The sequence below is a fragment of the Melanerpes formicivorus genome, unplaced genomic scaffold (assembly GCF_026170545.1).
Source record: "Melanerpes formicivorus ecotype bairdi unplaced genomic scaffold, bMelFor1.0.p_v2 SCAF_35, whole genome shotgun sequence".
Lineage (NCBI taxonomy): Eukaryota > Metazoa > Chordata > Aves > Piciformes > Picidae > Melanerpes > Melanerpes formicivorus.
Genome location: NW_027142387.1, coordinates 4,276,048 through 4,303,273, shown reverse-complemented (window position 1 = coordinate 4,303,273; position 27,226 = coordinate 4,276,048). Strand labels below are relative to the sequence as shown.

The following is a 27,226-nucleotide window of genomic DNA, read 5'->3' as shown; positions in this document are numbered from 1 at the left end:
CAGCTATTGGCACTTAGAAATTAAACACCTAGGTTTCAGCGTGAAGGCTAATTCCAAGGTGTTCAGTGAATAAGTGTTTCCAGAGAGTGGCCTTTTGACAAAATCAGTAGCTGCTGCTCTGCCCCTTGCTGCTCTAGCTCCTAAACAGACAGTCAACAGTTTTGCATATTTTACTTCAAATAATCTTCAGGGAGCTGGAAACTTGATTACAGATACATGCAGGCAGCCTTGCTTTTTCTATGAGCTCCTAGCTGGTATTTTCAGATTTTTCAGTACATAATTAGGAACTGATATCCTGTTGAAGTAAGACTTCCTAGAGATTTACAAGATTTACCCAGAAGGCTAACTGTACCCTGGGCTGCATCAAAAGAATCATGGCCAGGAAGTCAAGGGAGGTGATTCTGCCCCTCTGCTCTGGTGAGACCTCACCTGCAGTTCCATGTCCAGCTCTGGAGTCCTCAGCAAAGGAAAGACATGGACCAGAGGAGGCCACAAAAATGATCAGAGTGCTGGATCACCTCTAGAGGACTATGAGGACAGACTTGAGAGAGTTTGGGTTGTTCAGGTTGAGAAAGCTCCAGGGAGAGTTTATTGCAACCTTTCAGTATTTAAAGGGAGCCCATAAGAAAGATTGGGACAATTTTTTGTCATTGCCTGTTTAGGACTGGGGTAATGGTTTTACAGAAAAATAAGGGAGATTTAGACTAGACATAAGAAAGAAATTCCACCACCAAAGAGGTGGTAGAAGCCCCAACCACATAAACATCCCAGACTAGGTGTTTGGGGCTCTGAGCAACATTATCCAACTGAAGATGTCCCTGTTTTTTGAAGAGGTGGGATGGACCTTTAAGGTCCCTTCCAAAGCCAACCATCCTATGATTCTGTGATTCTATAATTTCATGGGAAAGCTGAGGAGGTTTAAAACTGGGGAAACAGCATTTCTGATCTGCTGTATGGTTCATTTGAAAAGCTGGCTTGTGCACTACTGTTTCTCAGCTCTAGTTTGATATGCATTAAAAAATCTGTATAAGGAGTACTCAGTTTTGGTGCTGTAAACAAGATTTTAATGGACTAAGGTGTGGCTTGTAGGAGTCTTAAATGATATTCCAACCAGAGCACCAAGTAAAATGCCTTGCATACCTTGTAGTTCATACCATTATTTTCAACCCCAAGGGATTTTGCTTTCCTGCCACTAATTTTCACGCCTGCTACCAGTGTGACCATTTTAAAAAAACAGCAGCACTGACCCAGCAAACAACAGACTTCGAGTACTTCAGGGCTGAAATGTCAGTTTCTCACAGATATAAGGCAGTCCTGTACACTAGCATGGGAGGGCTCTATGTTTTTGTCTTCAAAACTTGCCTCTGGAGGCTTGTTTGAGGGAGATGAGAGTCATATCTGCCCTCTTTCATGAGGAACAAGACCTCTGCAAGGTGTATTGCCTTGGAATCTCAGGAGCATCGTTAGAGGCTTCCTCACTCACTCTCCTTTTGAGGCAAGTTTAGTGGCAAAGATTTTCCCTGTTGCTGAAGCTGCCGGTAATGTGGGTCAGCTCAATCTCCATGTTGTAAGCAAAGGTTTGTGTTATGGTGATGGTGGAATTGACCCAACAGAGGAGTGGGAACTGCAGTCTGGGCAAGCAGCTGTGGCTTTTCCTGGCCATGTGCTGAGGCTCTTCGGTAGATCAAAGTCAATAGGCCTTTTGAGTTCACGTTTAAACAGGCTTGTTTGTATCACACTCTCATACAAAGAATGGAATTCCCCCAAGAGCTCTTTGTGTCTTAGGATCATCAATCTTAGAAAAAAAGTAGAATTAAAACTAATAAGCAAAAATGTGCAAAGATTACCAAAGACTGAATTAAATAATGTTATTGCCTTCTTTTGTATTAAAATAATCAAGTAACGAAAATCAGAATGCCTTTACAGCTTACAAAACTGAGCTCATAGTGACAACTTTAAGCCTATTTATACATACTAAAACCACCTATTTGTTTGGCCCAACATGAGGAAACAACCAGCCCAGCCCTACTATAAATGCTAGCTTTGGTAGCAATCTTACACTGGCATTTAAAATGGCAAATTCCATCTGCAAATTTTATTGTTTCAGAATTCACTGACATGCAATACGTAAAATTACTTGAACTGATCACTGGAATATTTGCAAATAAACAAAAAAAAGTATTAATTATCTCATGTTTCTGCAGGAGCTGGGAGGATTTTTTGGTGTGAGGCATGGAATATCTCAAGTGTTTTGAGTTTAAAAAGTGAACGTCCCTTCTTTCCTTTTGTCTTTCCCTTCATCTCTTTAAGTCAGACTTCAGCATCTGAGTAAACTACAGAGATCAAAACCTCAGAATAAATGAGAACCCCAGAAATCATCAATTCTAACAATTATTTGTGCACAATTCATTCTCTGCAAGCTTTTCAGTTGAAGGCAGAAAAATCCTTTCCCATCCTCTGTTCCTCTTGCTAGATGAAGTATTGCAGCAAAATGTTGTTTCTCGGCTCTGATTAAAAGCATGAGTCACAATTCGTCAGGTCGTGTGGGTTCGAATTGCTCAGACTCTTTTGCTGCATCCATTTCAGGACACATTATAATGGAGTGTGGAGCTGCTAGAATGAAGTCAGAGCTGGTGAAGAGAGGGAATTTCCTCTGCTTTCTGGCCAAACATATAGACAAGAAATTACTTCAGGAGCCTTTCAGCACAGTCGGTGGAGAAGGTGCTGCTTTGAAATGAGTGGCAACAACTGATACCAGCTGTGTGTCTGAGCCTCTTCATGGGTTTGCAATACATTCAGTGGGCTTTGAGCAGATTAGGGCAATTTTATTGTGAATTAGAGTTTTAAATACCACATGGAATTTGTTTAACACATACCCAAAGATGGAGATTTCATGCAACGTGAAATTATGCTGAATCCAGTTTCTGCTGAGATCCACAAAGGAGTTTATTAATATTTTGTGTTTTTACAGTAGATGCATTACAGACAGCCAAATCTAAGCACTGTTGTATTGGCAAAACAGGCCCCAAATTATGCTTTCATACTCAAGGGTGACAGTTCCCTTATGGCAGCATGTTTATCAGTTATCATTAAAATGCAGCATTTGCAGAGTCCCTGCATAATATGCTCCCAATACCCTCTTCAGAACACACATTTAGCTAAAAAATATCACCATGAAGATCATTTGAGCAAAATATAGGAGAACAATACTGCTTCATACCACTGCTGGAGAGAGAAGAGCCTCACAGTAGTGGGAACAATAATGAAAATAGGATGCTGCATGAAAAAAGAAATGCCATATCCAACATCCTTCCTTCCTTATATCAGTATCATGTGTGTCTGAATGAGTGTGTGGAAACTAAAACTCTCAAGCTGTGCCAGGGGAGGTTTAGGCTGGATGTTAGGAAGAAGTTCTTCATAAAAAGAGTGATTGGCCATTTGAATGTGCTGCCCAGGGAGGTGGTGGAGTCACCATCGCTGGAGGTGTTTAGGAAGAGACTTGATGGGGTGCTTGGTGCCATGGTTTATTTGAGTAGATAGTGTTGGATGATAGGTTGGACTTGATGACCTCAAAGGTCTCTTCCAACCTGGGTAATTCTATTCTAAACCAAATCATAATTGTAAGACTCTATTTCTGGGTCTTGTACCACTACAGACCATACCTGCTCTGGTTGCTAAGTCAAGCAGTCCAATAGGAAAAGAGGTGAATACCCCTGGGGTATCCCTAGCGAAAGACCTCAGGAATGGACCTCCAAAGGTCACCTAGTCTGACTCCCTCTGCAGTAAGCAGAGGCATCCTCAACTAGATCAGGTTGTCCAGAGTTCTGTTGAGCCTTGAATATCTCCAGGGATGGGGCCCCAACCACCTTCTGGGCAACCTGTTCCAGTGTTCCACTAACCTCGTGGCAAAGAACTAGCTCCTAACATCAAATCTAAATCTGCCTTGTCTCTAGTTTGAAGCCATTGCCCCTTGTCCTATCACTGCAAGCCTTTGTAAACAGTCTCTTTCCATCCTTCTTGTAGGCTTCCTTCAGGTACTGGAAGGTCATTATTAGTTTTTGCCAGAGCTTTCTCTTTTTGACTTGTGTAGACTTACATAGTTCAAAGTTTTCTCAAATTGTTGGCAAGCTAACAAAGTTGCTTATGGCTGTCTACACTCTCCATACTGTCTCTCTTTAAAGTTTTAGTGCTTGCCTTTTTTACCTTAACATTCTTGTGTCTAGTCTCACACATGCTCAAATACAAACATGACTGACATATGGAAAAATGATAATTCAAGACTCAATAAACATTTAAAGCACTGGGAATTCAAAAGCAATAGTGATCCTTCCAGGAAATGCTCAGGACTGAGTTATTATGGTGGCAGATGCTTCATACATCTGAATCAAATATTTACTGACGAGTGAAATGATTGCTGCTGAGCATAACTTTGAAAAAGGTGAGAAAGAAACCTGTTAAGACTAGTATGCTAGCTACTAGCTAGACTGAAGCTAGCAGATACTTCTTTGGTCTGTGCAGATCATATTAAGGTGCAGTGTGATAGATTTATGACACTGCATTATATTTATCTGAAGGAAGGGCATACAAATCACTGCTCTAGCTGACAGATCTGTTCCTAAAGGACAATACTGTAATAACTTCTTGGTTCCAAAGTGATTTAATTGTAGTTTTCTTTATTATTAAAATGCATCTCCAGGGTATATATTTTTTTTAATGTTATGGCATGTACAATACGCTGTTTAAATGTCTCTCAGGTGTGACCTAGATAAGTAACTCCTCGAGCCACTTGTGGAAAGCTACAAAATAATTTCATATCAGAGATGTAGTGATTGTACTTGAAAGCCCTTCAAAACACAGCCTGCCACAGACAGATGGGGGCTGGTCTCTTCTCCCAGGCAACCAGCCCCAGAACAAGAGGACACAGTCTCAAGCTGTGCCAGGGGAGGTTTAGACTGGATGTCAGGAAGAAATTATTCATAGAGAGAGTGAATGCCCATTGGAATGGGCTGCCTGGGAAGGTGGTGGAGTCACCATCACTGGAGGTGTTTAGGAAGAGACTTGATGGGGTGTTTGTTGCCATGGTTAAGTTGATTAGATAGTGTTGGATGATGGGTTGGACGTGATGATCTTGAAGGTCTATTCTATTCTATTCTATTCTATTCTATTTTTCCCTTTATATAAGTTTGCCCCTTCCTGCTACCTCACAGATGTAGCACTTCATCAGTGTGTGAAAGTACGCAGGTTTTTGTGGGGTGGACCAATGTTGATGAAGCTGAGACATCTGGAGAGGGCATTCATTGTTGCTGTTCTGGAGGTTCTTGCACAGGATTTGGATGAGAGGTTTCTACATATTTCCTACTGCTTTGGACATGCAGGTGAAGAGTGACATGGAAAGTGAGCAAAGGTTTTTGATCCAGGCCTGTAAGCAAGGAGTCTGGGCAAAACCCTTTGCCAAATCAAAAGTTTACCATCAAACCATAAGAAGGAAAGTGGAGATGGCTTGCTTCCTTATCCTTCCCAAGTACCAGTCAAATGCTGTATGTGGGCACCATTATGGCAACTATTTAACTGACCTCCTGCACTGCTGTTGCCTGTGTTCATTACCTCAGTTTATTCTCAAATCCATGCACTGGTGGCCAAGATGTGGTAATATGCAGTGAAACTGGGCAAAGGGGTTAGATGGGAGTGTGATAAGATGTCCTTGATGTCTAATCAGTAGGTCTAATTTAAATGAGAATTGCAGGAATTAGCTTAAATGAGGACTTTAGGAATATCATTTGTGGAGGATTTACCTGGAAGCATCAAGCGTCTCACAGCAGATATTTAGCTATTGATAACTTTTGGTATTGTGGATGAAATGCCACAAGGTAGTGGTGAACGCTAAGGGTGAAGTGTAACTTGTAAGCTGGTTGCGCTGTGGAAAGTCAATTTGAATAACAGTCCTCCTTGTAGATGCAGAGGAACATTATGATTTCTAGCTAAAATACTGCACACTTTAAAACCTCTTTTGGAAGTGTGGCAGTGTGAAGATTTGGTTGTCAAGTCAGTGTGTTTCTTTTCTGAATGTGAACTGCAGCCTTGAGGAGGTGGTAAACAAACAGCAAAAGGGAGACTTGACTGTAATTTGCAGCATTCAGGGTTTATGTTCTTTGCAATATCTATGCTATTCTTTTTCTGGTTTAGGATACTTTTTTATACAACATGGTAATGAAAAGAAGGAACAGCAACAACAACCACTGTGTAATCTCTGAATATGTGCCAGCAGTGATGATCAAATCCCTTAGCACTTTCTGCCTGAATGGGCACATGCCTGTGAAACCTCCTGGTCAAAGGAGCTGCCCTCATCCACTCGTCCAGCAGAGAAGGGAGATTTAGTTTCACAGCAACAGGAGGGAAGAGAGGGTATGAGCTGCCTTTGAACCTTTTGCTCTGTGCATCCTGATGTATTAATGACAAGTACCTGACTAGGCAAAGGGGCCACCACATATTTTTCTTGTAACAAAATATTCTGCAATGCTGTTTCCCTGATGTGGTGAACCTTCTTATTTGGGAAGTCTCTGGATTCTGCACAGCTACAGTTTTCTTGCTATGCTATTTTTCTGGGTTTGGTGGGGTTTTTGTTTGTTTTGGTTTGGGGTTTTTTGTGTTTATTATAAACATCAATGGCTTTAAGCACATTAAGAATCAGTCATGGCAGAAAACTTTATTGCAGCTACAGAGTATGGGAAGTGTGTCATGGCAGTGAAGTGCCTAAACCTACCTGCAGGCTCACAAAACTTCTATTTTGTCATAGGCAAACGGCACTTCAGCTTTTGGGGGCAAGCTTTTCCTCTTTTTAGTAGAGGACAACTTATAAGAAGGGAGAAAGCCCCAAAACCTTTAAACAGTTTAAGGGATCTTACCTTTGGTCTTTGAGGAACACCTTTTAAACCTTTGAAGCAACCTCCTCTGTGAAGTAAAGAGTTATTTGTACTGAAAACAACATACTAATTTCTTGTCTCACCTCCTCTCTGGACAATGGGTTACCCTGAGCTGATTGTCCTCTGTGGGTCTCAGGTCAAGCCATCTCTGTGTAGAAGTAGTAAAAACTGCTGGGCACAGAACCCAGCACAAGTCACTGGGTGTAGTCTGATGTGTTCTGTATAAACCTGAAATGCTGTGTTGTGTGTAACTCTTGAACAAGCTGGGGAACCTTCATCGTCAAAGAAATGAGGTGAGATTTTCAATTTGTACTGCACAAGATGAGAGGCTTTTCCAGAGGTTCATTAGTTAGAAATCTTCCAGCTTCCAAACTGACTTCAGGGGTAATTCATTTCCATTTGCTCTTGTGTTAAACTTTAAACTTTGGTGGGTTTTTTGTTTATTTGTTGGTTTGTTTTCTCCTGGTGTTTGTCTCTGATAACCAGATAACGTTTGCAATCTGTTTTAGCCTGCCTTTTGCACTGTTGAAGCAGCTGACGCATTAGGGCTTGCAGGACTGAGGACAAGTAGCGATGACAGGCCAGCTGTGGCAATGGAGGATCCTGTGAAGGCTAATTTACCCTGCGTCCTCATCTTGCTTTTAGTCATGTCCCCACTCACACTGGAGTTCTCTCTTTCGCTCCATTTCTTCAAGCATTTGATTTGAGGCCTTTGTAAACTCCAGATATGTTGGATCTCTCACGTTTGTGTGATCACAGGAAACTGATTCAAGAAGAAGGAGACCAGGTTAATTAGCCACAATCCAATGTGATAAATAGATGTTGCTTTTTATTCTGCTTCCTTTTCTTTAATTATTCTTTCTTCTGAACTCTGATGCCTGGCACACTGCTGAGATCACACTGACGAGCTTCTGCTTTGTGAATCACTTCAGCAAAAGGTCCTTGTACGCTGTAGATCCCTGCTACCAGACAAACATTTCTCTGATGATGTTCTGGGCAATACAGTCTTGCATTTTGCAGCATGGTTTTGCATTTTACTTCCACACTCTGCTTCCACACATGTCCAGTGCATGTTATCCCTGGAAAAATAAGGGAAATACTAATTTAATTGGATATTTTGGGATGAAAAGTCATCTACATAAGGTCCTATAAATAATATTTATCACTTAGACTGCAGTCTGCCAGAGCTAGTTATTTAAATAGCTCTGACTTGGCTATCTCTACTGGCAAAAACAAGAGGAACAATCAGAGATGGCTGCCTATCTCCCTCAGGAGAGGGTGGATGAGGAGAAGGGGAAGATTAAATGGTACTTGGACTCTCTACCATCATAAAGTAGTGATACTTCAAAAAAGACAAATGGAAAATGTTCCCACTGTGCAGCATCTGAACAGATTAAAATGTCAAACCCCAGTAAAACCAAAAAAGGGGGTTAAGTGGAAGTCTGTTTTGTATATGATTTCCATACTCTTATAGGTTGACAAAATGCAGTGGTATGTGAATAGATATTCTATCATAGATATAGGGGTTTTTGGTCATAATTCCACAAGGGATAATATATGATGCACAGTAATTTCTGTCATAATTATCTATAGTTTGTATATGTTGAATATAGGATCAAATACAGCACTTTTATGGTACAGGGGGCAGCATTGGCCTGTGTAATAAAATGTACTTTATGGGTGAGAGACAGGCAAGTGAAAAGCCTCATGCTTCCACCTCTCAAAACCCAATGTGCTGAATAAAAATCTCTTTGAGGCCACTTTCTTCTCATTTTGAATAAACTTCAGTATTTATTACCTCTGAGAAAGTTGTATAGAGGCTTCAGAACATCTTCCAAATGGTCTACTTTGATCTTATTGAATGTTTGCTAGTGAAAAAGGCAAAGACTAGAAGGCCAGTTCTTTTTTAATCCTCTAATTATATGTTTCTTGTAAGTAATTAATTGTTTGGACTACGACTCCCACTTTACCTCTTTTGCCAAGGCATTTTGTAGCAGAGTTTTCAAGCTCTCTTCATACTTTTTGGTTTTTTTGCAAAGCATTTTGTAAAGCTTCTCTTGCCTTAATCATCATTCTTCTCATGCCTCTTTCTATAACTTGTCATGTATAGAAATTCAGGTTTTAAGGCTTCCTAGCGCTGTGGAGGTCATTACAGAAAATCAGGCTTTTAAAAACGCCCTTCAAGAGCAACAGTGCTTTTGTGGAAGCTGCAATGCTTCGAGTGAATGCACCACCGTGATTTATGTAATGACTTCAGGTGTTGTCAGCATGGAAGCGTTCTCGGTTTGCTGAGCCTCCCACATGGAAGCAAGTTTCTGCAGGTTTTCCTTAATGTCTTTACAGAAACTGAGTGACGTTGGGTCAAAAAGGACAGACCACAGAAGAGGAATGTACTTCTCCTGGTGGCAATATTAGTTGGTGGTATTTGACAGAAAATTTCATGCCAATCACCAGACTTTTAATCAAAACTGTCAACTTGATTCCCTTGACTCAAGAAAAGTTTAAAGGAACAGGCCTTTTCCACCACCCTAATCAGTTGTATCTTTTTGTGCTCATGCTTTTACTGTCACTTTTGTAAATTACTATTATTTTGTTTATTTTCTTAGATGAAAAGCTAAAATTTGCTTTCCCCCAAAACTGCTGCTTGAATTTCTCAGTAGTATGCCTAGTACTGGTGGCAGTCTGAGACTGAACACCTTGTCAGGATGCAGGGAATGCGGCAAGAACCTTAATATATTATCTTTATCTCGCTCTCTCTCTCTCCCTCTCTCTCTAAATATATATTTGTGTATCATTCACTGTTTCTGAAACTTTTTGAAAGAGCAGCATCTCCTGAGCCGGCTGCATCCCTGCTCCTTCCGGGCAGAGAAAGGAAGAAAACTATCCAAACTCTCTGTAATTACTGGGTACAGCAGAAATCACAATATCCCAGCCCCGAGGGATCTGGGTGATGGCTTGTAATTAAAGGCAATTAGCAATTCCTTAGACTGCTGCTCCTTGATGAGCTTTAACCCTTGTCTTCCAGTCCTCCCTCAGAGTATTAATGATTCTAGCGCTAATAATACTGGAAAGTGGAAATTGCAACAAAAATCTGAAATCTTCATATCAGTGTAACTCCAGATGCAAACAGGTATGTTGCTTGTTCACACTGAAATAACATTGAGTTGAATTATGACCCTTTAAAGCAGATTTAGTAGGTTTAGGATGTTCTTGACTATCAGATGGGAAAGGCATCTATGCTTTGATGACAGTTTCTTGCTATCAAAAATGCCTAATACCTAGGTGAATATTTTATCCTTTTTCAGCAGCCAAAAGCTGAATCAGGTACAAGTAATTCTGCTCACTACCAGTGTGACAGAATTTATTATGCCATTAGATGAACTGTCTGATGTATTCACTTTCTGAGTGTCATGATTTTTTTTGATAACTGTTCATACATTTACCAGAGTGGTTCCTTTGTCAGTCTTCAGTGTTCTGAAGTTATGTTTAGCCCAGGACAGAGTGCTGTGATTATGAGGGTTTTTTTATTCCCTAAAAATGCCTACAAGTCAGCTGCAATGTCTACATATTTCCCAATCACTCCTTGTATTTCAACATGAAGAATAAATAGGAGAATGCAATTTAGTCATAGAGCTGATCCCCTCTCTCTGCGCCTGATCGCCTCTGAAACAAACAAATTGTTCATAACTGAAAACAAACAAGAAACTTTCCCTGCTATGATAAAGACTGAGCAAAACCTACCCAGTGTATTTTGGCATTAGCAGAATTAGCAGAAATGTCAGGGTTTTGCAAACTGTTTGAATGTAGTGTTAACATAATATTTTGGAATATGTTGCTGGCACACTCATCACAGTGTTTGCAATAACTGAAGTTCAGAGATCCAGACTCAGATGTGCAATAATGAATGCAAAGACAAATACGCTGCTGCAGTTTTGATGGGAAGCATTAGTGGCAAGAGAATAAAACATATTCTGGATTATTTATGCATGGACAGACACAAATATATTGCAGTTGTGCTAACTCTAGAGCTTAGTATAATGTGTCATATGTAGTTTGAAGCTTTCATTCTGTAAAATCAGATTAATTGATGGGAGAAAATGTGTGTTCACACAGGCAGTATGTAGGAGTAGCAATAGGCAATGTTTCAGCATGCTTCTAGCACCCTGTGCTACCTCTTCAGCACAGGACAGATTTGCTGGCTTTTCTGCGGTCCAGCAAAGGCTTTGGAAATGTTGGGTTTGAAATTATCACTCCAGTTTGCTTGTGCTCACCAAAGTGCTGTTTCTGTCAGACAGGCCTTGGAAGTGTTTTTGGATGTATTTCAATGGGCCTTTTAAATGTTATTGCTATACCCAGCTAGCTCTGGAAGTCTGCAAGGAGGGCTCCGAACTTGCCAATCTTTATTGTCTTTGCTTAAAAAAATAAAGGAAAGGTACTGTAGGTACCCCAGGTTCCTCCACAGCTGGGTGCAATGGCATTTTTGCCTGAATTCTCCTGATCTGGCTCCTGTCTCAACTTCCTGGTTTCATTTGGTTTTACAATTAGCCATCAGAATGCATAGTCCTTGTATTCAGTACCTTAGGATCTCAAAGGCTCTTGGCTGTGAAAATGCAATGAAACAAAAGGCCATGCACCACACCAGTTCCCCTCTAGCACATTTTTAACAGGCTCCAATCAATATTAGTCTAGTTTTTCAAATCTGTGGGGGTGTCTTAGCCTGGCACAGAATCTCACCATTCTCTTTTTGCTTATCTCCACCTTGCTAACTTTGCCTGACTAATATCTCTTCCCTGAGTGTCTGTCTTCATAACTCTGACAGTAGTTCATCATTTGTCTGATATTTCTGCAGTCGATAGTACCTTCCTTTTGATTTTCAGTTTCCTTTCCTTTAGTTCTTACTTTCATCCCCTTCTATTTGCTTTTAGCTATCAGCTGAAAGTAACATTTTCTTTTCTGGCTTTCTTTTATAACTTCTCCCATTATGTATGTATTGTTTCTGACATTATCTGGTGTTTTAAATGCATGATTTGCATAGCAAACAATAGCATGGTGAAGGTGAAAAGTACCTAGGTTCTGATAATCTTGACTGGCTGATTATTGCTGAGGAACGGAGTGAGTAATTGGGTAAATAGATAATATATGGGTGAAGTACAGATATACAGGTTGCACCAGCATCAGCTTGTGGCTGACATATTTTGTAACTCCTGAGCTGGAGCTGATATTTTTACCATTTCAAGGGAGAATGTTATTTAAAGAGCTTATGGGTTGTGGCTTGTTGGCAATACATCTCTGTTCAAGTGATGTTCCTGGTAATAAATGAAACTTCATGGAAAATGGCCTGACTAAAGCTGAATGGGGTGGGGTGGTGGGTGGTGAAGAAATTCTGTGCATTTGGCAATAAATTGAAAGAAGTATAGAAGGAAAAAAATGAAGTCTAAATGTGGATTTTCATTTTAAAGGGGATTTTCATTCTACTGGCTGCTTTATGCAACTGTGGTAGCCTGCACGTCCATGGGATTGAATACTTGCCTCTGGATTTCATAGGGTGTTGCTGTTATTTATGGTTTGTTTATTTATTTATTTTTAGGTATCTAAAACTTGTGGGACCTAAAAGTGAGGGAGCTTTGTCTCCTACAGCAAAATCAAAATCTCAGCATCTCTGTGTTGATTTAAGCGATTACCTAAGGAAACCCTTTGTAACTTTAGGTGGGATGCTTGCATTCGTAAAGTCCAATATCAAATGTGGTTTCTTAATGCATGTTGGCAAAATGATACAGAAATAATGAAGGATGGTAATACCTTGCATTTATAGTTTCCCTCATCTCAGTGAAACTCACTGTCCTTTCTCGAAGGTAGGTGGCAATGCTGTGCTGGTTCTCAGGTGGTGACACTGAGATAAGGAGTAGGAAAACGGTTACCTGACACCTCTGAAACACGTAACTTAGGTTTTGGCTCTCATTGGTGAATTAGTGAGGTGAGGAATGCCACAAAGTCGGTACAACTCTGATGATGTAAACCGGAATTGCGTATAGGCTGTTCCCTTTCTGTCAATACAATGTAACTTTCTGTGGAGCCATGTGTAATATCACTGGGATTAAAATGAGCCCTGGTGCTTCTTTGATTTTGGAAGAAAAGTTTAGGGATCTGTGGATTTACCTCAAAACTTTTTTAAGTCTTCACCCCCCTCTCTGGTGAAAACTGCCTTTTGCATGAATGGATTCAAGACTTCTTTCTCCTGTGTATGTGAAGCATGCTTCAATATGCAGAAACAGAAGAGTGAATTGGTCAGCTGCACAAAATTAGCCACACAGTCTCAGAGCCTGAGCCCTCTTGCACACAAGAGATCCCAAAGCAGAAACCCTACTGATTTTTTATTGATGTATAAATCTGCGATTTTATCTTTTCCCCCCTGGGTAGAAGAATTTCTGTGCAGGCAGGATGGGCTGTTTTTGCTTTGCCTGGCTGGATTTTGAAGTAGTCAAGTTACATGTCTAAGAACTGATTTGCACTCTTTAAACAGGAACATGCTTGATTAGGCTAATTAATGTATTCTTCACATTTCCACAAGCTACTCTGAGTGTTGCTGTGTGGACTTGCACAGCTGGAGTTAGAAGTCATCGCTGAAGCCTGTCTTCCCTCACATGGTGAACACTCTGTTGCAGGCTCTGCTTCTCAAGAGGCAACTTTTGCAATAAATGACAAAACGTCTTAGGGCTAGGACAATGTGTGGACAGTTATATTCCCTTTGCTCTAGTGGCTTTGGCTGAAAGCATCTCATCAATAGCCTTAACTAAACAGAGTCATGCAGGAGATCTTGCCAGAGTTTGAGAGGTGATTGATAGGTCAGTGCAATGAAGGAAATCCCTGTCCTTCCTCCTGCTCAGAGCAAGAAACCCACAGGTGTGGAGAGGGATGCCCTGTATCTTGATCCCTGCTGTGCTTGGGGTCAGTACTGGGACAACCCAAGGGGACCTGAAGGCAGGCATCCCTCCACGGAGCTGGGTGTTAACCTCCCCTGTGCAAAGCTCTTGAGTTTGATCCATAGGTCCTGTTTCAAACCTCATGCATTGTGAATACTGTGTTCTCCTTTAATGCATTGTTTGTGGTTCTTGTTGAAAGACATCGATATATCTGTGACTAACATGTTGGGCTTGATTACTCTTCAGGGTATGGACCTCCCCTGCGGCGTTTGGCGGGGGGGTTAGGCAACGGTGCTTTAACAATTAATTTAATTTCAAAGTAGGTTTTGCCCCAGTTGAAGCCTTACAGACTGTGCTGTGCGCCGCTCTCTCAGGAAAGCAGGCTGACAGCAATGAAGCAGACGGCTGTTTGCCAGGAGCGAGTCGCTCACTTTCTGTGATTTACCCTTCCTTTTCTCTTTCTTTTTCTAAATGGTTTGGCTTGGTTGGGTTTTTAATCAGACGCAGCCTTTCTCCAATAGCCTGTTCTCCCTTGCGCGCCTGTGTTTGTGTGTGTGTGCGGGAGAGAGGGAGGCAGAGAGAGAAGCTGTGCCTGGGCTATGCTGACAGAAGACTTTTTCCTCAGTTGTCAGGTTTTGAGCCTGTCGGCAGCGCTGCTGGTAAGTGGAAAAAAATTAATTCCAGGGGTGGCGAGAAGAAGATTGACCCACTGGGAAGCAGCCCGGAGGGACCATGGGCTGCGGCTCGGGCAGCCTTGTAGGCAGAGCCCAGCCCTAGGACCCTTGTGTCTGTGACTGCCCAGCTGCCTGTGCAGACAGCTCGCTTGTCCGCAAGGGATTTCCCCCCGCTCCTCCCTTGATAAAGATCCCTCAGCTGGTATTACTGATCGTATCCTTGGCTTATTGTACAAAAACAAACAACACTCCCCCCCCCCAAAAAAAAAAAATAAAAAATTAAAAAATCTAACAACAAAACAAGGGAGAAAGGCAAAACTCAGTGTGGAGATGAGCCTCTGACCCCCTCGGTCAGCCCGAGGATGGTGGCATGCTGGCACAGCTGCCCCCCCACCTCGCACACCTGAGCGCTCTCGGGCTGCCCACGCGGCCCCGCTCGCGGGGAAGGGGGTGTTGAGGGGGGGGAAGTGGCTGCCAAAAATGTTGTCTGCTCCCGGGCAGCGTTAAAGGTGGAGCGTGTGCATGTGCTGGGGGCAGCATCCATCCTCGCTGAGCTTTAACCAAAGCCGTAACCTGCAGCTATGGAGTCACCGACTAAGGAAATCGAAGAATTTGAGAGCAACTCTCTGAAATACCTGCAGCCAGAGCAAATAGAGAAAATCTGGCTTCGTCTCCGAGGCTTGTAAGTAGTACTTTTTTTTTTTTTTTTTCCTATTTCCTTCTCCTGTTTCCTCCCATTGTCAAAATTATTGTAGCACTTTTTCCTTTCTTGCCGGTATCTTCAAAATCTCCCAAGAGTTTCCACACCTGCTCTCCATAAATACAGTGACTTAATCTTAGCAAAAGATCTATTTGCATCCTTAAATTGAACTGCCTGTTACATTGAACAAATATTTTCTGGTGGGATGTAGATATGTCGCTAATGAGACCCTGTAAGATATAAGTGGTTACTGAGATGTTAATTACTTTAGCTGTTACAATAGAAAAGTTGTGTTATAGCTGAATGGTCCTTAACTGAATCTTCTGCTTTCAGTGATCTTACCCTTAGATGCAAGATGCAGAAGACTTTTTGTTCCCCCTTTTTCTTTTTTTTTTCTCCTGTAAATGTACACATTTCTGGAACTGACATGGTCAATAAAGACAAAACAGTCAGAGAAGGTACAATTGGAAAAGATTTCTAGCAGCATTTGTAATGGCAGGAAATTAATGTTCTATGGATTGGATTGTACTTATTGATTTATAGATTAAGGCTGACTTGCCATGAAAAGATGGGATACTGCCTCTTTAGGAGAAAAAAAAGTACCTGAGCTTAATCAAGAACTTGGCACTGCAGAAGAGCAAAAGTTTATAGGCTGTAGCGTTTGTGTAGCTTATTTAGAGTCAGTGTCTGGCATCTTTTTCAGATTCTCAGTGTGCAAAATACCACATACCAGCAATAAGATCCATTATTGGCAGCAAAGCGTTTATTCACCCATCAGTTTTTGGCCAAGACAAAGAGGAACATTACCATGTTGAGCTGCATCCCTCCCAGTATGCAGAACTGGTTGTTGTTGGGTTTTTTCCCTTTTTTTTCTTTCCCTTCACCCTCACATGTTAGAGTTATTAAAATTTCAGCCCTCAAGGGAAAGGGGGGAGGGGGGAGGCAAGGCAGTGTGGAGGTTAGAAAACAGCAGAAGCAAGAAAATTTAGAAATAGTAAGCTAATAACTGAAAACAAATGGGTCTAAGTTAAACTTGAGTTGCTCTTTGAGTGTTATTTTGTGTGAGCAGTGATGACATATTTTGTAAAGCATATCTAAAACTTCTGTAGGACTCCAAGCAGTCTAAGAGATGTGCATGAATATGTATTTTTTTCAAGGCATCACTCCAGGAAGCCTGTTTTGTGAAGGAACTTAATCAAAGTAGATGACAGCTGTCTTGTAAGCCTTCCAAATAGAACAGCCACACAAAACAAACCCTCTTATTTTCAAGTCTGTGCCATGCTGTAGTATTAGGAGTCCTTGAATTCTGTTTAATATGGAGTTTAGGAGTATGCTCATGCGGATTCCACCTGAAGTTCATAGACAAACTTTAGCAGTCTTGTAGTTCAGCATCTGTGTATTACAGATCAAGCTTGGATCTCTTCTACCTTTTGGAAATGTGGCAAAACTGTTAAGACTTATTCTAGATACATAATAACTAAACCTCAGGCTGTTTTTCAGGACAACCCTCACTGTTGGCAATTTGTGTGAGGGTAACAGCCATATCCTTTCTCTTTCTCAATTTCAAGATTTACTTTTTTTTCCCCCTAAAGAGAAGATAGAATTTCAGATGAATTTGAAATGTCTTCTGCTCTAATTAAAGACTGTGGAAGATTTTCCATTCCCAGTCATTTTATGGAGGCTTTTAGCACTTGCATGCACACACACACACACAAACTGGTTGCAAACTGAGGTTTGGCATCATGTTTCATGTTTTTTCCTGCCCATTTTTATGCATGCCTATGTGTGTAAGAAGAATTAGAAGTGCACAGCCATCTTAATTAACTGTTAAATTAAAGGTTTCATTCTGGAGAGATCAAATACTACTTGAGAAGATGCGCCTCTCTGCTGCCCCTGGTATACTGACAGCTGTATCACACAAGAATTAGTTACAAGGCACAACAAGCTGCCAGAGCTGTGTTATACAGGTAGTGAGAGAGTGCATGCTGCTGACAGAAGCTGCCCAAGGAATTGTAGCCTGCAGCAGGCAGAAATCCAGAAGGTAGTTTGATCCTGACCCCATTTCTTAAACAAGAAGGGCTGTCATGATTTAAAGTTTCATGTGCTCGGTGCTGGGTTGGACATCTTGGTAGGACTTGATCCATGGCAACTCTGGTATCTTCCTCCCTGTCTTCCCATCCCCAGTCCCAAGCTGGTGAGTTTAGTCACTGTGACTCAGTGAGTAAACTGACACTGATCACTTGTTGCAGTACCTGGCTTTCCCTGGGAGTGGGGAGGGGAGATTTTAAAAATGTGACCCTATCTCAGCCCACCTGGTTTGAAGGGAGTGGAAACCCAAGAGCTTTTCAGAGTCCCCTGATGCAATGTTCTTTTGCTTAAGCAAGTCTGGTGAGGTCATTTTTTTGCCATGTGCACTCTACAGTTCTGTCCTGCAGGATTGTTGGCCTTTGGAGGTTTGGGCATGGAGCCTGTGTTTTCAGGGAATAGGGAATTCTTTTGGACAGTGTACAAAGGGCAGAATTTTGTGAGTCTGAATCTGCCTGTCTGTTGCAACATGGATCATATGTTGCTGTAAGAGCCAGATGAGATATTGAATTTGCCTCTGGAGTGGAAGGATTTCCTTCTCCTTTCCTTTATGTATCTCTCCAGGATCTGGTTTCTTGGTCAGAGCATAGCAGTATGAGATGATGTTCCTTAGGCCTTATACAAATTCCTTTTGCTTTTACTGAGAAGAGCTAAAATACTAATGCAATAACATTACTGAAATGTTTTTGCCTGACGTGTTCATGGCTTAGTGACTCTGTGTGGAAGTTCATAAGAGAATCACATCAGTAGACCTATACTGTTTTTTCAGGTTTAAGTGAGCGTGATAATTTGCCTCACTGGACTATAAGTCATCTGTAGCAAAATATTTGGGTGTCTTGAACCAGGGATCTATGAAATAAATGTTGTGTTTTACACATGACCTCTTAAATATTCATTCTGGTTTAATCACAGCTTCAAACAGATTCTTTGGTGGTTTATTACCAATAAACTTTCAGGAAAGGTTTCTGAATCAGCAAAGGTACCATTAGAGGTGTATGAAACACTCTGAGGAAAATCTCAAAAGTCAAGAACTGAAATGTTGCCCTTTTTTCTTATGTCATGCTAGAATATCAGGGAGAGATTTACTCCAGATTTCTCCTTGTAGGAGCTCACTCCAGCAAAATGTCTCTGTATACTGGACGTGCAGCCATCAGGGTCTTATCTTCCCCAGGAAGCAACGCACCAGATTCCCCTGAGCAGGGACTTTCTAGAGACAGACCTGCTTCTGAGGTTTTGTCATCATCAGAAACGAATCAGACAGGAGCAGCTTCATGTCCCTTCAGGAATGCCTGCCTCCCAAGAGTGCCTCTGGGCACACATGGTGCCTCCCCACCACCCTGTGCCTCCCTGTCCCCACAAGCAGGCATGTGCTCTCACTTTCCAGCTGCTGATGGGCTGCCAGCTGTCTCTGCTCACTGTCGGTGTGTACATGTGCTCCTGCTGAGTGTGTGTTTAATTCAGATGCAGATCAACTTGATTCCTTGGCTGCTGCTGAGCAGTGGGCATATCCATTTGTTTTTTCACACAGGGCCTGACTTTGAACCATTGTCTCTTATTCCCCTGCAGTGCTCAGCCTGCAACAAACTGTGTTTCTTACGGATGTGTTGATTGCTTGCTTATGGCTCTCAATAGCTGCTACTGCTAGAATCTAATCTCTTGCTCTGGCCTGTCTACCTTATCCCATGGATCCTGTCTAGGAGGCAGTCTTTTATTCAGACTTGCCTTGTTCAGCTCTGGGCTTGGATACTGTGTATACTGGAGTTACATATGAGTCTGCCCTCCACTCTCCTATGATTGCTAAGAACTCACTCTGTTTAGCTTGGGACTTTCTGCTCTGCAAAACCAATTGGGATTCAGATTAGGTGGGACACATTAGAAGACACTGTCAACAGCAGAACTTGGAGACCTGATCTCAAAATATGACTGCATGGTTCCTTTTCAGGCTGACAGTTTCTCTAGGGAGGTATGAGCGGTGGTGGCTGTGTTGGGGTGTTCTTGTTTTAGCACTTGGAACCCTTGCTGCGGGACTGTGAACTCCAATTTGCTAATTAAGACTCTTAAAACTCCATGAAGTGACTTCAGTTACCTCCCTGTTTCTCGACAACAGGGAAAGGACTGAAGCGCTTTTTAACACTGATCAGATGTTGTGTCTGAAGGCACTGAAGAAGGCAGAGGCATATATCCAAGGAGCTTTGCTAGTTTCAGCAGAGATGTGCTAGTTTACAGCAGCTGAAAACCTAGCTTGGAGATATTTTTGGTTTGATTTTTGGTTGCTTTCATGCAGAAAAATAAACCCTTGGTTTCTAGCTATTACAGCAGTACCAGCGTCACTGGCATCTGCTGGCACCGCTGCAATGCTTTTATGCTTTGCAGGAGGAGAGGAGGGAAAATGGACTTTAACCTTCCCAGTAGTCAGGATTATAATGTTAAATTGCGAAATAAGTAATAAATCCCCTCTTTCTCAGTGTAATACTTCCTCATGCTGCCAGAGATGACATTATTTTAGAATAAACTTAGAATAAACCAAACCAGGTTGGAAGAGACCTTCAAGATCATCGTGTCCGACCCATAGCCAACCCATTACCAACAGCAGCAATCTCTGAACTGTGACTCACATGGGATGCTTGACTTTGAACTGATTCTTTGTGCTCTCCTGCTCAAACCTCTCAATGTAGAGTTGGTCTAAGAAATCTGATGGGGAAAGAAGACAGAAACACATGTAAATGAGTGTCTTTGAAAACCCGTGGTTTTGCTGAAGATCTGGAACAATGTTTTAGCACTTAGAGCATATCCTCAGCTTCCTGTACAAAACACCAAGCATCCTATCGGGAGTGAAGAGTTCCCACTGCAAAAGTTTGTGTATGAGCCAGAGAAGTAAGTGGTGAAGCAGCAACTGATTCCAATGGGAAAACATGGAGCCTTGGTGGCTGAAGATGATCTGGCAAGTGTTAGAGTGCCACTGTTCAGTTGGCTGTTTCCCTGTCTTATCTGTATGTGTTCTATGATATTTTTAGGTTTCCTTAGCTGCAAAATGTGACATACGGAACAGCTGGTTCTGCCAGTGACAGTATCCTGATCTGCTTCATTTTCATTTACATGGCTATCATAAACAGGAAAACAGAGAGCTCCCTTCAATTCCAGAGGCATGCTCTACACAGTGGGCTTCATCCCCAAATATTTTAGCTGGCAGGAGACAGAACAGGTTAAAAAAGCCCCTGAAAAATCACCACTTTGTTGGGAAATGTGTAAATTATTTTTCAAGTGGAAAATATGAATATGCTAATTTGTTTCCGGAGGTGAGAGAGGCACTTGGGATGTCTTTGGTCTTGGTTTCAGTCCTCCTGAAACTCCTGAGGGTCTAGGATTAAACTGAAGCCCTGTTCACCATGGGAGTAGAACTGAGCTACCTTCAACTGTATTTAAATACAGCTGCTGTCAGCCTGTTTCTCATTTGGCTTTCCTGATGATCACAGACAGGGATTTTTTTGTTAGGAACCATGTCAAGAAGGCTCTCTGTAGGCCTCTTAGATCTGAATTTCACTTTTCTTTTGGTTGTCACGATACCTAGAAGGGTTGAGGAGGTTTCACTGGTTAGTGAGTGGGTGCTGGGTATTGCTGAAAGTGACAGCGCTCTAGCATGACCTAGAGAGTCTTACTTTGGATGAGCTACAACGTGACTGCAAATGACTCAACTTGTTTTAAGGATTTCCAGGGTCTGGCTAATCCATTATGTAGTTCTGCCAGTAGTGTGAAGAAGGGCTGAATTTTGCCATCAGACCCATAACAACTTGTTCTGTAGTGCCCACAGTACTGCCTTGAAGGAGCAAGAGGAAGAGAAGTACCAGCAGCTGCTAATCTCATACCCAGCAAATGGAGAGGGGAGAGAATATAATTTAATAAGTCGCAGAAAAGAAACTTCAGAAAAAGTTAGTTACAAAGTGTGGTGTTTGGAGGTGCAGTAATTCAGTAAACTGATAAATTTTGCCACAGCCCTTCCATTATTTTATTCCACCCAGTGACTTTTATTTGAATCTTAAATCAATAGATGAGTCCTGTAGGTAACAAAAGAGAGGAGACTTCATGTTTAATACTAAAATGTTGACTAAGAAATAATATACACTCTCTAGTTTTGCTATAATCATTAAAAAAAAAGCTTTCATTCTTCTGGGGGTAGAACAAATGAATCATACCTCAGCCCAAAAAGCAGTTATTTATTTCAGCAGTCATAACAAAGAAGACCACAGCTGTCACAGAAGAAAGGGGCTCCCTTTATAATATTAAATTCAGTGCTTTTCAAATATCTCTGCTATAAAATCCTGCATAGGAAACAAGGATATGAAAAAAGTTATTTTGGGGAAGATGAATTTAAGCCTTGGGTCAGAGGGAAATTAAGAGCCTCTTTCTGGAATTCTTTTTTAGAACTGTCTCAGTGGGGTAGGAGTCCATACAGAAACAAATAAAACTCGATAGAAGGCAGCACCAAAAAATCCTCTGCATGTGCGTGTGCGTGTTTTAAAGGCTGTGAGGCCAGCTCATCTCCTAATCTGCCAGCTTTCGGTGGATTCCAACACTATATTAAACCCAACTCAGCCCTTGAAAGGATTTTTATTTAGTGTGTTTCTTTCTCTTCCTGAAATTCATGTAAGGTTTTCCTATTCCATTCTCTCTTGTCTTCCATGGAAAAAAAAAAATCACTTCAGCCCCTTCCAAATACCAGAATTGGTCTGACTCTGATTGTGACTGATCACAGTATCACTTAGGTTGGAAAGGACCTCGAAGATCATCGAGTCTGGATGAGGGAAGACTGAGGTCCATATACTAGGGCTGACTCATTAAAACTCTATAGCAGCTGTGAAACAGACCTCTCATGAGAGTGTGTGACTTGCTCTCAAAACACAGGGGATTTGGCTAAAGCAGCGGTTTTCTGCAAGACCTTGTTTGGATTCATAAGGCTGGTTTTGATCTCCTGAGCTGTGCTGTAAATACTGGGAAGAAGGAGCTCATTGATATCAACTGGAATCCAGTTCCTGGTCTTTGGAGCATTTTCTCGGCTCTTTTCTTTGGAGAGCTAGATTTTCCAAGGAATTGATGGCTCGAAAAAAGTCAGTTAGCCCCATGATGGTGCAAAACTTTCTCCCACAGTGTTAAGTCCAATTTCATGCTTGAATTTGAATTGTAGCTGAGCAATAGTCCTTCCCACAGCAGACTCACTACTGCTCCAGGACTCTGCCAAAATGTGTCTGCAGTTGTCTTGAGTGTTTGAAAAGCAGATTAATTTTGGAGGTGTTATTATAAATACAAAGAAACCAGAACTGACATTTTAAAATAGATTAAGAATGGAGCTCAAAGTCTGATGAAACTGGTTGTAATGAATTCAGCTCGTTGGCTTTGGTGGAATCAGAATTCCTCCACAAAATTGGTAGTGTCCATGTTGGGGATTTTTGAATTCTCCCGGTCAAGAACAGGGGTGCGGAGCTCTCAGAAAGCCGTAGCTGTACGTGGCTGTCAAGAAGATGTTTGAAAGACTCTGTCTCTGGCAAGGAGTCCAAGTCATGTCACAGCAGTCTGCCTTGCCTTCTCTGGGAGGACCTCCATGCCTACCAATTGGTGACATTTGGTGGAGAAGTGTGTGTGAGTTCAGGCATGCAGTGGGGGAGGATTGTCATAATCTTTCTGGGAGTGAGAGATGTAGGAGACAATTTAGTTATGAAGATGCATATAGACATGTATAAGTTCTGTGTTTTTCTTCCATTTCTATCAAGATGTGGAGTCATTTTGTTATTAATGTGACACTTTGAATGGCTATTAGTAGGTCTGTGTCATCACTTCAGGAATGATTTCTTACAGTCCCAGGGACAGATACTATTCATGCACAAAACTCCAGCCAAGAGAGAAAGTTGCACAATATCCATCTGTAGCACGAATCCTGGCTTGGTGCAAATCTCATTTCAACACCAAGATTAGCACAAATTAAACACAAGATCTCTGCAGTTTTTAACAGCTGAGACCATACACAACCCTTGAGCTGCAGCTGTGGCACGCAGGGAGTCCCTGCAGGGTGCGTACCACAAGCTACAGCAAGTGTCCAAGGGCAAAGGAGCAGAAGTAGATCATAAACCCCCTTGCAAGGCTGAGCAGTTCAGATGGTTGCTGTAAATGATGCTCAGATCACACTTCCTCCCATGCCTCCTGTGGAGCAGCTGGTTTTCTAGGATTCACTACAGTAAGCAATTACTGGTGTCTGCTAAGCAAGGAGTCTGAATACACAATTTAAATATGCTCCTATACACACATTGATGCAGCAGGGACAGTTACAGTCAGATGGGAGAACTCTCTTTTTTCAGACTTGAAAAGTGAAAGGAGAGGAAGCTGTGGGGGTTGAGGCTGGGAGAGGAGAATTAGGAGATCATCTACAGAAAAGCATACTGAGTCATGAAGAGGGTGGAGAGGAGGACCAGAGAGAACTGCCTTTTGAATTTTTTTTTTTAAACAAAACAAAACACAAAGGTGGTGGTGGAAAAATAGTCCTGTGAGCTCTTCAGGTCCCTGCATGGAGACATTTGTTAGATTTATTTACTTCCAGATTAAAATAGCTCATAGCACAAGAAATGTGGAAGCCATTTAGGAGTTGGAGTTTTGCTGAAAATTATAGGGACTAAGGCTGCCTTTAAGGTCATTTGGAAATGCTGTCCAATCTGTAGTACAGTATTTTTTTCATCACTCAAATTCTAAGTGGAGGCTGAGAAGGAAAAAAATGGAGAGCACCTCTGGTAATAAATGCTACACAAACCACTGCTTCTGTGACACCTTTTGAGCAAGTATTTGCTGAGATGAATGAGAGTAATTTCTCCAGGAAGCCATTGTGTTGTTTTTTTAGAGGATGGGGGAACTTTCTTTGGTATCTTGGCACCACGTTGTTGTAACACCAGCCAGAATTCTCCTTCCCACTGTTCCTATGTTGTCTGGACAGTCATGTTTCCTTTCCCTCTTTGCTCTAGTGTTGCAGGTGCAGAGAGCCTACAGCTTTGGATGCATTTTGACTAGATGTGTAGATGAAAGGATTTTAGAGAAAGCCTTTTGTATAAATGCTCAGTGATCTCTAGAAGATCTGTTTCTAATTAGCTCGACTGCAGTGAAGATACCGTCTTGCGAATGTAGGAGAATGAAATTTCTCAGTTATGCAAATCTGCTGAATAACTTGGAAAAAATTATCATAATGGTCCCACCTAGTCTCACAATGTATGAACCATCAAATTGCATTTTGAATTACCTATTTACCTTAGGGAGGCAGATCTGCTCCTCTTCTGGACCAGAGGGAGGGAGCTTGGCTCCTCTCTTATAGCAGCCAAACTTTTAAGAACTAGTGTCACTGCTGCACCCATGGCATTTTCTATATCAGAAGGACAGGACTTATTTAAAGACATCTTTATATCTGAGGCTTCTGGAGACACCATCCTCCCTCGTGGTTGCTGTGGCATCTAGATGCTTGTGAGACAGCTGATGACAGCATGGAGTAGGGCCTTAAGGAACAGAAATCTCACACAGCCTCCTCCATTCTCTTTGTGCATGCTCAATGCCTGTTCCTATCCACCCACCTGTCCGTCCCAGTTCCCTCTCCTGAAGTTTCCTTCTGTGCGACAAGGAATTCCCCTGCCGAGACCTCAGGGCAGCATTTATGAGCTGCAGACAGTGGCATTTCCACCTCTCCCTCTTCTCATTGCTCCCTTCCTTCCCTCCACCTTCCTGCCTGATTTGGTGGAGCCAGCTGTGTGCCATCACACTCATGTTGTTCATGCCTTGCAGAGCGAAGGAAGGAAAGATGAACAACCTTCTTCACTCTCTGCAGAGAATAATGTTGTAGTGATACAGAAATGATGCTGACAGAGCAGCAGGCAGCTTGCTGAAGGTGCTGAGCCCCACTGCAGCCAGCAATTTTGAGGACAGAAGCCTAGCCTACATGGAACCATGTTTCCTCAGCTTGCACTTGCCCATTGTTGTTCAGGTGACTTTCTGCTGTAATGTCCCTGCTTCTGCAGAAACACGGAGTGCTGAGGAGCCCAGAAAAAGAGCATTGGTCTCAATGAGAGGTTTGAGTCTTGCCTTTTCTAAGAGTGACATTTAATAGTTGGGCTGTTAATGAGGAGGCAGTGTTGGGACAATAGCACTCCTGACTCTCTGCAGAAAGTAGTGTTGCTGAAAGGCCTGAATAATTTTGCAAAACTAATGGCACGCTAAAGGAGGGGGTGGTGGGGAGTTAGGGATAGGGAAATGAACCTTCTTTTGGAATGGGAACACTGCATCTTTGTGCAGCAGTTTTTTCTTCCCATGTTTAGGCTTGTTCAACAGTAATCCGAGTGTTTCAGCCTGTAACCCGGAGTCAGGAGAGGGCCTGGCACAAAAACATGAGATTTAAAATTCTGCGTCACACCAGCTGTCTGCTAGCAGACAGAGGGGGTGGGTTGTGTTCAGGGGGGAGGAAGGTTGGAGGGGGAAACAATAACAGGCAACAGTCTGATAGATTTTACTAGAGCTTAGGGCGAGATGCAGATTTGTTTAGTGACTTCATGCATGAGGCTGGTCTGGTCTGATGTAATTCCAGTCCATGTTTCCTGTCTTGATATTTAATCTAGGGTATGAAGAATGATTTCTCCCCTCTCCATCATCGTGCATGCTGTAACTAATCACGGAGACACCCTGCATGAAACAAACTGGACAGCTGCCTCTTTGGCTCCTGCAGAATCTGAATGTGTTTGTTTTACATAGTAGCAGTGATTAAAACAAGTTTTTAATTGAAATGTTCTTGTTCCTTCCTGAGTCTCACCGCTTTTTGTTGCCGGGAAATGCAAGTCTTGCATTCCCAGTTTTAGGTGCTTCCAGTGCATATGATACAACCTATAGGTGCTCTGCAAAATTCTTCTTTGCCTTTTATTCGAAGAGGAGTTGTTCCTTTGTATGCTCCTCGTTGATAAGAGTTGTTTTCACAAGCTCCATTCTAAGGGAAACGAACAGGATACAACTAAAGAACACACAGGAAAGCCTGCGTACGCGCTCCCTTTTTGGAGACATTGTCCTAGCAAGGAAGCGACATCCCACATCCCACTTCAGAGGTCACTGTTGCCCTGTAAGCACAATGAGAAGCACTTCTGTGCTCAGAGCAGTGGGGAAGTATTTTTCCCTTCCAGCCCCTCCAATCCCATTGTGCACAAAGTGCCACAAGGTCTTCCAGTGGGAGAGGCTACAGAATAGGCATGTTGTGCTACCACCCATCCTGTACTTTGCAGGTCATCCCCTTTACTAATTTCAGAGCCAAATGTTCCATAAGTCCTTTGGAGTGGCCAGCTAGAAAGCAACACTTCATCAGACTAAATGTATATATCTATTTTCAAATAGTAAATACGCAGAGGTCATACACTGTGGTGATTTGACCGTCATATATTTATAGATTTGAAGCATGAATGCTGAGAACTGCTTCATATTCCTTTCAGACCTCCAGACATTATTTCCCTGCAATGTATTTTCCTGTAACTGGATTTTTTATGAGCATGCACTTTCCTTGAGAATGTGGTATGTGTGAAGCACAAGAGAATTTGCTTGATGTGTACTGCAAAAAGCAGAATGAGCCATAGATCCTATTTTTTCAGAGCTAGATTTTCAGGAGCAGCCTCATTTTTTACTTTTTATTTCATCTTTTTCTTCAATTAAATCCACAGCAACTGCAATGGCAGAGGTTTTTGTTGGCTGTGTTCGATTATGGTGTTGGCTTGTTTTTACATGAGGAAGGGTGTAAAAGTGAGTAAATATAAAAGAAGAACCTCAAGATTTCAGTAGCTGTACCAGTTCCACGCAAAATCTACCTGGAGTAGATCATATTTTTAAAAGTTTTTAGAACAACATTTACTGACTTCTGCAGTTAAGATGTCAACACAT

At 42.0% G+C, this 27,226-nt stretch overlaps 1 protein-coding gene across 9 annotated transcripts in view; it reads left to right on the top strand.

Moving 5' to 3' along the window:
- PDE1C (phosphodiesterase 1C) overlaps window positions 1–27,226 on the top strand; it is a 315,392-nt gene that overhangs the window by 91,356 nt on the left and 196,810 nt on the right. Inside the window, exons 1-2 of one of the 9 annotated variants that reach the window (XM_068156898.1) lie at window positions 13,718–14,499; window positions 15,094–15,196. The exons of 7 other annotated variants lie outside the window; for them this stretch is intronic. In XM_068156898.1, the coding sequence (XP_068012999.1) occupies window positions 15,096–15,196 (101 nt within the window). In that variant the 5' untranslated portion in view covers window positions 13,718–14,499; window positions 15,094–15,095. Of the gene's footprint in view, window positions 1–13,717; window positions 14,500–15,093; window positions 15,197–27,226 lie in introns of those variants that run through there. One more of the 9 variants, XM_068156899.1, reaches the window with a different exon arrangement.